Source organism: Populus alba, chromosome 14 (genome assembly GCF_005239225.2).
Source record: "Populus alba chromosome 14, ASM523922v2, whole genome shotgun sequence".
Lineage (NCBI taxonomy): Eukaryota > Viridiplantae > Streptophyta > Magnoliopsida > Malpighiales > Salicaceae > Populus > Populus alba.
Genome location: NC_133297.1, coordinates 17,084,600 through 17,094,966, shown reverse-complemented (window position 1 = coordinate 17,094,966; position 10,367 = coordinate 17,084,600). Strand labels below are relative to the sequence as shown.

The following is a 10,367-nucleotide window of genomic DNA, read 5'->3' as shown; positions in this document are numbered from 1 at the left end:
AAAACTAAAAGGGCTTAAAATATAAAAAATAAAAACCTTTAGGAACCAAAATAAACCTCTATGAAAACTCCTACAAACAAACTAACTTTTTGCAACATCTCATGACTTAAAAAAAAAAAATTATACAATTAAAATAAAAATACATAAAACAATAAGAATTAAATATGAAAAAAAAATACTTTAAAAGTTAAATTAAACTTTTTTAAAAAACTTGAAGATTCAAAGTAAATTTTTCACAACATAAAGAAAGTAAAACATGCGGAAAAAAAAGTTTTATGAAAGAAAATAAACAACTAAAACTAAAAGTACATGGAAAAAAAAGTGTGTTTTGTTGTATTTTTTTAGTTTATTAATAGTAATTAGTGATTGGTAATAGATGATTAGTAATAGTAATTAAAGATGAATATCTCAAATATGAAATGATAAAAGTGAAAAAAAAAAAAAAAAGTGTTAGCTTCCACTAGCTTCGGAATCAATTTTGCCTAATGCACGCATATCCCACTGGCCCACAGGGCATCGTTTTCCTAAACTGCTACCTGAATGACAGTTCTACCCCTGGTTGATAACTGCGCGAATCCTTCTCTCTCTATAATAATAAAACGAAACCGCAACATGTGGTGGTAAACGCTTCAACAAGCAACCACTAAAAACAGCATCTCTCTCAATGATGGCATCTCTCTCTGTCCAAACGCTGTTCGTGCTGCTCGTCTTCGTAACGGCATCGTATTGCATGATCGAGGAAGCGAGTGCAGTAGAAGGACAGAGGGAATTCGATTACTTCGCCTTGTCTCTGCAATGGCCTGGCACCTACTGCCGCCACACCCGCCATTGCTGCTCCAAAAATGCTTGTTGCCGAGGGTATTTTTGCTCTGCCCTTCTATTCTGGCTTCTAATTACTTTTCCGATTCTGAACTTAACGGTTTCTGATTCAATAAAGTTTGTGTGATTTAGCTTGTGCCTGAAGGAATTCTTTTATTCTATTTTTTTATATTTTTTTGTTTATGTAATGGAAAGAAAACCTGGCAGTGGAACTAACATAGCATCTGTCGTGTGTTTTATTTTTTTTTTTTTGTGCCCAGCGCAAATGCTCCGACTGAATTTACAATCCGTAAGTAGAATTCTTTATGTTACAAATCTCAATTTGGTGAATCTAAGGACTAAAAAGGCTGGTGGTTGGGTCTCCTTTTTTACTTGCATTTTTGGAACCTGATTGTTATCATGCTAATGTGTTTACTATTCTTGTGTGGATAGATGGTCTCTGGCCTGACTATAATGATGGAACGTGGCCTGCGTGTTGTACTCAATCCGATTTCAATGAAAAGGAGGTATCTTTCTCTTGCTCCTCCATATGCTGCATTTGAATCTTACTCACGCGTATGAGATAATGCCTTTGCAATGGAGTTTTAAGTGATAGAAAATAGTTTGCACTAAAAGTGATCTTGACTTTGTATTTTTTGGACAAATTAAGTTGTAGAATCACTGCCAAAATTATGAAAATGCTTGCACGTTATGCAATATTCCTATAGAGAACAGAAAAGCATCATTCGGTCTCGTAATGCAAGGAATTGGGTCTGATAGCTATGCTATGTGCCTTTTTCTAGACATGAATAATAAGGTATTAGTACCAGGGTATGTGAGGTTTTCCACATTTAAATTTTTTTTTAAGTTCTGGCAACCATTTTTGTATTCTTAATGGGAAGCTGTATAGCATGGTCAGCTGATATGGGTGCATTTCATGCTCTTATATGTATTTATGATGCAATTACCTATTTCATGTAAGTAAGCCTTTTGGATCTTATCTTTTCTTACAGGCTGCAATTTCTCTTCAGACCTTTTCAGAAGATTTTAACCAACCATAACATGCACACACATAGAATAGGGGTGTGTTTGCATGTATATCTTCAAGCATGTATGTTGGTTAACTCCTGTGTTTAAAACATCAGCTCTGTTTCCATACTACTTTTATGTCCCCAGTACCCAAACTATTTTTGTAACATGCAGATCTCCACATTGCATGATGCTCTAGAGAAGTATTGGCCATCTCTTAGTTGTGGTTCACCATCATCTTGCCGTGGTACAAAAGGATCCTTTTGGGCACATGAGGTGGTTTCAACTTCTGACTCTGTTTGTGGCTAAATTATCGTTTTCTATGATTCCAAACTGACAATACTTTGTTTTTCATGCTATGTGATGGCGAAAATGGGGGAAACACATTGGCAGTGGGGTAACTGTCTTCAACTTTTGCTCTCTTAAATGATATGATTGCATCGTAGTTCGCTGTCTTTTAGATTTAAACAGAAAGGGAGTGGTAATATGTAGACCCATATCCAATGCCTGGTAGTGTATTGAGAGATCCTTGTTACATAACTTGGGCCTTATAATAGCCAAAGCAACTCTAGCTAACATTTTTAGATGATGGGCGGCTGTGTTACACTTTCAGATACCTAGTACTTTCTCATGATGGATGCAAAGCTTTCTCTGTTATGCATATATCACAAATAATAAGATATGGTAGTAGATATTCAGAGGCCATGTGCAATGCTAATGTCCAGCTCTTTGACTAATTTAGTGAAAGACATAAAATTTTAATTCAAGGTTTTTTTGTTAACTGCTGACTTGGGGACAGTTAAGTGTAAGACAAACCACAAGCTAGACAGGTCAAGAAGTGGCAGCCCATGGAAGCTATGTGTCACAGGAAAAACATTCTGTATCATGTTTGGGGACCGAATAAGAACATTTGATACAAAGGTTGATGATATTTTGTTATTGTATGATGGATGACATTTGAATGTATTTGTCAAAAAAAAAAAAAAAAAGTTGACATTGGATTGCGATGCTGTACTCACAGATGAAAGATATGATATTTATTTGTTTCTCTACTGATGAAAATAAAACGCCATTTGTTATTTTGAATGGTATTTGGCATTAGAAGATATCAACTACAAAAATTTGCTGAACGCCTTTGCATGTGAGCTTTGCTTCCTATTGAGTATGTTAACCAGTAATTGAATGTGAATTTTCATACGAGTTTTTTCCGTGGCATTAACCTTTCAGTTGGAGGGTCTAGAAGGCATAAAAATTATGAATGTCTCTGGAATGAATTTTGCATATGTTTTGTATGCAAAATTCTCTACTTACCCTTTTTCTCTGTTCTTGCAGAGAAGCATGGAACTTGCTCCTCTCCAGTTGTTCACGATGAATATAGTTACTTCTCAACAACCCTCAATGTCTACTTTAAATATAATGTTACAGTAAGTGGTCAGGAGTTTTGTGATGATTAATGAACTTTTAATGTCTAGTAAACTACTTTTAACATAGACAAGAATCTTGAACAATATTATAGATAAAAAGGAAGATTATATGTGGCTGTGTGTGTGTGTATTAGAGGAAGATTATATGTATTATGCAGGTGTTGGTTTTGATCTAATTTTATTGAACACATGTAATATAGTCAAATATTAAACACTCTTTTATATCATGATTATAAATACCATCTAGATAAGCATCTAATTTGTGCACGTTCCTATAATTTTGTTTTGCTAACTAATCCACCTTGTGTTGCCTCCATTTACTAATAATGTAGTTGAAATTCTATTCAATAAACTGTCAATCTTCAGTTTCAGAATTTATGATCGTGTATGTCAGTTGTCAATCATTTTATGCTCTTATACATGATTTTGTGTTGAAAATTAAAATATATTGGGGAACAATTTGTATGTGAAATTATTTTGCTCATTGATTTGACCAATAACTATCTTTTTCAATTCTTGATGCCAGAAAGTACTGAATGAAGCAGGATATGTTCCTTCAAATAGTGAGAAATATCCTCTTGGAGGCATTGTATCTGCTATCGAGAATGCTTTCCATGCAACCCCGCAACTGGTTTGCTCAAAGGGGGATTTGGAGGAACTTCGTTTATGCTTCTATAAGGATTTCAAGGTTAGACTTTGTTCTTTATGCTTCTCATGGTGTACATTTCAGTCCTAGTTAAACTGCTTAGAGAAGAACATTCGGGTATTCATTGTTTTTAGAGCAACAAGCAAACAGGTATTATGGCGGTAACTTTGTACACGAATGATGTTAAGAGGTTGGAGGCCCACTGCTGTTTGTCTGTTCTTTATCTTTGACTTTAAACTGCAAAAAGTCACAATAATTTAATCCTAACAGTTCTTCTGATTACCAAAATTTTTATCCTGTTTTCCTATGTATTATTGATGGATCAGATGAGGAAATTATGATGTTAGTATTCTAAATGAAGCCCCTTAGTCTGGCATAATTCACGTGCTTTTGTGTCTGCAGAACATCCATTGTTGTAAAATTTTATATTTCAAATTGTTCCTCCTTTTTCATGAAGAAAATTGCTTTGTGTTTTGACTCTTTCTTTTACAGCCTCGGGACTGTGTAATTCAAAATGACATGTACACTTCAAAGAGCTCATGTCCGAAGTATGTTAGCTTGCCAGCATATGTTTCATTGGGTAAGTTTCCTATGCTATCATGATAATAGATTCTATTACCATAACAATCCTTATCTCCTTGCATTACGGTCAAGTTGTATGATGGCACAAGTTTCTAGCAGCTTGCTTGCTTCTAACTAATCAGTGGTTTACTGCGATGCTGATTTGAATAGCCAAAAACTGGTGGTTGGAGAATAACTTGTGGATTGTTCACATGGGGGTGGAAGTTTTTGCTGATTATACTGACTCATGGCGTAGGTTTCATGTAGGACCCACAAGATGGACAAGGGTGTGAGATTGATTTTTATTCTTGCTTTTTTTCTCACTGATGCTTTTCTGTAACTAAACCCATGGCCATTGTTTTTTTCTTTTCTTTCTAAGGTTTCAGAAACTCTTGTTTCTAGAAGTCTTTGCTGGGTGTCATTGCAATAGTTTTACCAGGTTGATGATGATGCCTCTCCATCAATTCATAGTGGCACTTCACAAGTTGTGAAATAAATGTATTTGAATATTAGCTAAAGTGAAGTGCTGTTATGAATTGATGGAGTGCCATTATCAATTCCCAATTTACAAATGCTAGTGTTTTTTAATTATATAACACAATGTCCTTGTGGCAAACATCATTCATTTTTTTGAGAGATGGAATTTTTTGATTTTGTTTCTCAAAAATCACAGCTCTAGACCACTCCCAAGACTTAAGTTTCTGTATCTAATATCAATGTGCCCACTGAATTTATCCTCGTTTTGCTTGCACTTCTCTTTTTGGGATTTCTGCTATAGTTGTGGGATGTTTAGTCAGTAGTATTGTCATTTCTGGTCTTCAGGACTTGTCTTGTGTATTAGACTGTTCTATATGTTATTAAAGTGGGAACACAATTTCAGTCAATCACTTGCACCATATCAATTGAGCAGTCTTGTTAGCAAATATGTTCTGGAAACTAGTTTTTTCGGGTAGGGCAGTGGGAAGGAAAAGAGGGAAACCATGGCTTGAGTTGAAGGGTACAAGTGGTATTTTTGTTGGTTCTAGCGCTCATTTGCTGTAATGAGACAGTTGTGGATTAGGAATTATTAAAGCAGCATTCCATTGGTCAAGGAACTCTAAGAACAGAAACTGTGAAAGATGGATGATAAACTAAAAAGAAATTTTGACTCATCATTTCTATTGGAAAAAAAATGAGTTTTGTAAGATTCTACAAGTCACCTTTCCCCTTGCTCTTTTTATAAGGTTCATTATTTTCGTGTGTGTTAGTGCCTGAACGCATGCTCTAGAAACGCGAACTTATTACAGACAATTTTACTAATATTGGTATTCAATGCCCCCATAAATGATGGAATTTGCCTCTAGATTTATGCACAGTTCTATGTCTACTTTTGTTTTGTTCCGCATTTTAGGTCTACCTTAACAAGATGAATGGCAATGCGTTTCCATTTTCCTTTTTATCCATTTCTCTCTGCGCACCTTTATTCATTCAAGTACAATGTGATTTGTGTGTATCCGACTCGCATTTACACCACTGAATGTTGTTCTAAAGAATGTTTTACCAGATTCTGGCTAACTTTTGTGTCCGTTTCTTTATCCGTAGGGCTTGACGGAGCTGGAACAGAAGTCTCGTGGGTGCCTGATAATGAAGGTGATGAGGCTCTTTGAGATATGTCGACATCCGTGCTGTATGTGATTCACAGCATGAGAAACTGGTGTGAAAGTGATTGACGTGTCATTGTTTGAGTTGTGAACAATTGTTGTTTATTGTACCTGACGTGTAGATTAAAATAAAGTGTTGCTGAAATGTGATCCACTTAATAGCCTTGGCAAGAAATGTTTGGAAAATCATATTCAAGGTGCCGCCACATGCGTATCGGACCCGCAATTTCTTGCATGTTGTCAGTGGATAATGCTTGCTACAAGAAGCTCGATGTGATCGGCTTTTAGGTCATATTGTGAGCTTTTCAGATTACGACCCTTCAAATGATCCACACGCCACCCAAGTTCTACTTGTAATTCGTTTTGTTTTTTAGTGAATTTGAGTTTTGGAGCATTCGAGCTTGCTTGCCATGTGAAAAGGCTCCTGCAGTAGCCAAAAGTTCGGTTGATTGGTCCAAGTTAGGTTTATTCGAAACCCACCGCTTAAGATCTAGAGAGAATCGCAAACAGAAGTTTATTTTTGAGAAATAAATGATCGATTTTAAATCCGATAACCTCACTTTTCAAACCCTTCTTCCAAATATATTTCCCATTTTAATCAAACGATACATTTAAGAGTTTGATGTTTGTGTTTTTGAACCTGATATTTGCAAACATGAATAATTGCTTTCTTCACTTTATAATCATAATTATATTTGATTTCTTTTTAAGTTTACAACAATGGTTATATATCACGACAATAAACATCTTACAGACGAGAAGAAATAAGTACTTGAAAAATGGTTATAATTTGGTTATTTTTTGGCGAATTAATCAGGAGTCGAAGTTTCAGTCCTGCAATCCCAATATCCGAGCCATGCTTCATCTAGATTGACCATTGCATGCATGTCAAATTGGTGGGAAATGGAAGAGAAACTCCTGTAAGCTCATGCATGCAGCGGTGTACAAGTCGATGGTATTAGAAACTTGCTAGGTTAGCAAGGACCAAATTTTAGCACCAAGTTGTATGGACATGAAAAGTTTCCTGGTGAAGAAATTTGCCACCATCCTTGGAAACCAAAAGTTACAGTCGTCTTGCTTCCAAAAACTGATCTTATACCCCTGATGGAGATTGGACCAGGCCCCGATTGGCCCAATCGAGCTAAGAAATTAAATGCTGCTGGTATAATGGGGTGATGTTACCCTAGAAAACATGTAGTCCGAAGAGATGCAATTCTGTTGCATGACAGAAGCTTGGGGCTCAAACCTTGCAGCATTGCTGATGGCAGATGAATGTTTTTCTGGCAAACTTTTAACCCTATAGCTTAGTCTGGCAGCAAGTCCACGCCTAATGAGCTGCCCAAATGCAGTCATGAGATCTCCTAGTTTATTCATCGAAAGCAGAAATGCTTGACATTCATCTGGATTTGCTCCAAGTCAATTCTTGACCCTCTGAAAAGAATGGGAATCATCAGCTATCAAAGAAATGAAACCTAAAGAAAGGAGACCTCTCCCCTCCTTCCCCTGCACCTCTACACAATACCCTAGGAGAAATGGCTAATAGCTAAGCCGCACAAAATTAAGCCGCGTTCCTCCACTTAGCAAATGCCCACTTCATCCACGTGGAAAAGCAAAACTTTGAGAGGTGTTCCGGGAGATCTGCCTGCAGAAAATCACAATGACCAGATGGTTAGTAAAACACACTGTTGGTCTTTTATCTGTCACCTAAACTAAGAAGAAATCTTAATATATGAAAGCTATGTGGAAGATAAGAAAGAATAACTCGTAAGAGCAATTCAAGAGGATTGGAAAAAAAACAAACAAAAATATTGATGTGTTTTCACATTAAAGACAGTTTCTTATCTCTTAGCACCTATGTCAAAGGTAATGTAAAGATAAAGTAGAGGACAGACTTGAGATTTTAAAAAGACCACACCAGGATTTATTGCCAGGTGATTTGACAAGCTTTAGCTATATAGAAATGTCTAATGCAACATGTATTGCTAACAAGGCCATAAAGGACGGCAGCACATCATATCATAGCATGAAAGATCACACGACAGGCATTCCTCACTTGTAGCATGAAGATTTGCAAGAACGCAATATCAACAGGAAAAAATTCCATACTCGTAAAATAATCTAGATGTTTCATATAGAGCATGAACAATGCGACTCACGTTAGTCCATGATGCAGAAAACCCATCTGTTGAGAGCAACCAACTCCCATCCCTAGCTTGCAAACCTAGTTTACTATTTGATGTGTCTAAATCCAGCAGACCATGGTCATAGCTGTCGTCGTCATCGGAGTTCCTTTTCCTTTTCTTTTTACTTTTCTTTTTCTTCCTGCTCTTTCTTTTAGTTGATGCTCTATCATCCATTTCAGAGTCATTTTCTTCCAACAATTCATCACCATGCAGCAGCACGAATCTATCAGATTTGCGGAAACTTATACCATTATTTGAAAATAAGGATTCCCAGGCCTCTGCACTCTGGCATTTCTCTGATAATGCATAATGAAAGGCCCATGACTGCAGCCCCAAGATCTTGATTCCTCCAGTGGTTCTCATCTTTAGGCACTCATTCAGTATAGGGACAAAGCTGTTAGTACTGCTTGAAATTGAGCAGATATTAGACACAATATCATTAATTTTTGCCCGTTCCTCCTGGGATTCTTCATCATGCAAAAGCTTTAGAAGTTGACGTCCTCGATAAATAACCGCATTCAACAGAAGCAACTGATCAATAGATTCATAACCACTGAATTTAGAGAGCACAAACTCAAGCAGGCAAGAAGAATCCCCAAAATCATTCGGTTCCATTCTCCGATTCAAATATTTACAAAGCGATTCAAGAAAAGCACAGAACTCCTGCTCTTCAAGTGTGATAAGGAGATGCTGACACAAAACAGAGAAAGACTCCTCCATAAGAAACTCATTAATGACTTCCCATACATCTCTTGAATCCTCTTCATACATCAACCCCACAAAAAAATCTACAAAGAATTTCGTCTCGACAAAAAAAATATCACCATCTCTTAACGAGTCAGCAAACTCTCTAGAAGTCCAAAAGTCAGGCACATTTTTCAAGAAAAATTTTCCACCGTTCGTAGGATATCCAACTCAAGAAAGTAATGTGGCTTGGTTGCAACCACAGCAGGGGATTGCCCATGTTTACCCTTCCACTCAAGCTCATCCCAACATATATTTCGATGCACAAACGCGAATTGGGAAAGCGCTTTTGGCACCTTTTTTTATGCCTTAATCCAGTACTGGAGAAGTTGGAAAACCATTGCAATATACGGGTTTGATTTCCTGCACGAGTAAATAAAATCAAATAAAAGAACAAAGAAAAATTAATTCACAATCAAATCAATCAATCACCTTTTAATATTCACGAAATTAACAATTTCACTAATCAAACCCTAATTAAAAAGGCCAAACACAATTAGCGAAAACAAATGAGAGGTAAAAAAAAAACTTGCCTTGAAAGAATTTCTCAAGCACATAACTTCTCTCGGCCAAAAGTGTTCCTGCTTCGTGCGGTCTCTTCTGAAAAATCAATTGCCAGAGCTGGGAAGCTAAAGCTTTCTTGCTCGTCTTCCTCAATAAGCTCACAAAAAGCTCTCTTTTTCGGTAAGGAGTAAGGGAGGTGATGCATGATATAGTGTTGTAAAGCCATAAACGTGCTTCTGATCGAGTAATCAGTGACCAAATAACTGATTCTAGTTCCTTCAAAAGACGTATCATTCGCTTTGCACGTTCACTATCTTCCTCACGCACGTCTTCTTTCCTCTTAGGTTCTTCTCTTAAGAACAACTGAACCATTTGAAATACCGAAATCTTTCGACGGCGACGGAATTCCGGTATGGTTTTTTATCTTCTTCTCTCTATCTGCTTCTTCATGACTCGTCTGCGGATAAGGGGGAGAGGAGAAAACGGCTTGTCGGTTAGTAGGGTAAGTAGTTGAGTGACATGTTGCTCGGTTCTTATGGTTTAACAATTCTAATTAATTCGTCCCTTGAGATTGTTAAGGTTGTGGGATTGGTATTTTTTTTTCCCTCGAATGTTTTTTTAATTTTTTTTTGGTATATTATTTTTGTATTTTCAAAATATTTTAATTTTTTTATATTTTAATATATTTTTAAATCAATATCAAAAACATTTGGTATTTAATATTTATTAGATTAAAAATTTATTAGATTGAAAATACCTCAACATTCTAAAGTTGAATAAACAAACGATTTGTATATTTAATATTGTAGTGTATAATATTTTTAAAATAATTGTTTTT

The 10,367-nt window shown here is 36.2% G+C and overlaps 1 protein-coding gene and 1 non-coding gene across 2 annotated transcripts; one reads left to right on the top strand and one right to left on the bottom strand.

The window, feature by feature from the left end:
• The first annotated feature begins 607 nt into the window (after nucleotides 1-607).
• On the top strand, nucleotides 608-6,252 carry LOC118037771 (ribonuclease 2). Its single transcript, XM_035043867.2, has 9 exons — nucleotides 608-858; nucleotides 1,080-1,108; nucleotides 1,252-1,325; nucleotides 2,002-2,103; nucleotides 2,221-2,224; nucleotides 3,160-3,251; nucleotides 3,778-3,939; nucleotides 4,390-4,477; nucleotides 6,040-6,252. The coding sequence occupies exons 1-9, from the start codon at nucleotides 665-667 to the stop codon at nucleotides 6,102-6,104; spliced, it is 810 nt and encodes a 269-aa protein (XP_034899758.1). The 5' UTR covers nucleotides 608-664; the 3' UTR covers nucleotides 6,105-6,252.
• A 599-nt stretch (nucleotides 6,253-6,851) lies between these two features.
• LOC118037772 (uncharacterized) lies at nucleotides 6,852-9,994 on the bottom strand. The gene is made up of 3 exons (XR_012167918.1): nucleotides 9,663-9,994; nucleotides 8,255-9,390; nucleotides 6,852-7,740 (listed from the first exon to the last, which is right to left on the bottom strand). It is a non-coding gene; the product is annotated as an uncharacterized protein (transcript).
• Between the last annotated feature and the right edge of the window lie 373 nt (nucleotides 9,995-10,367).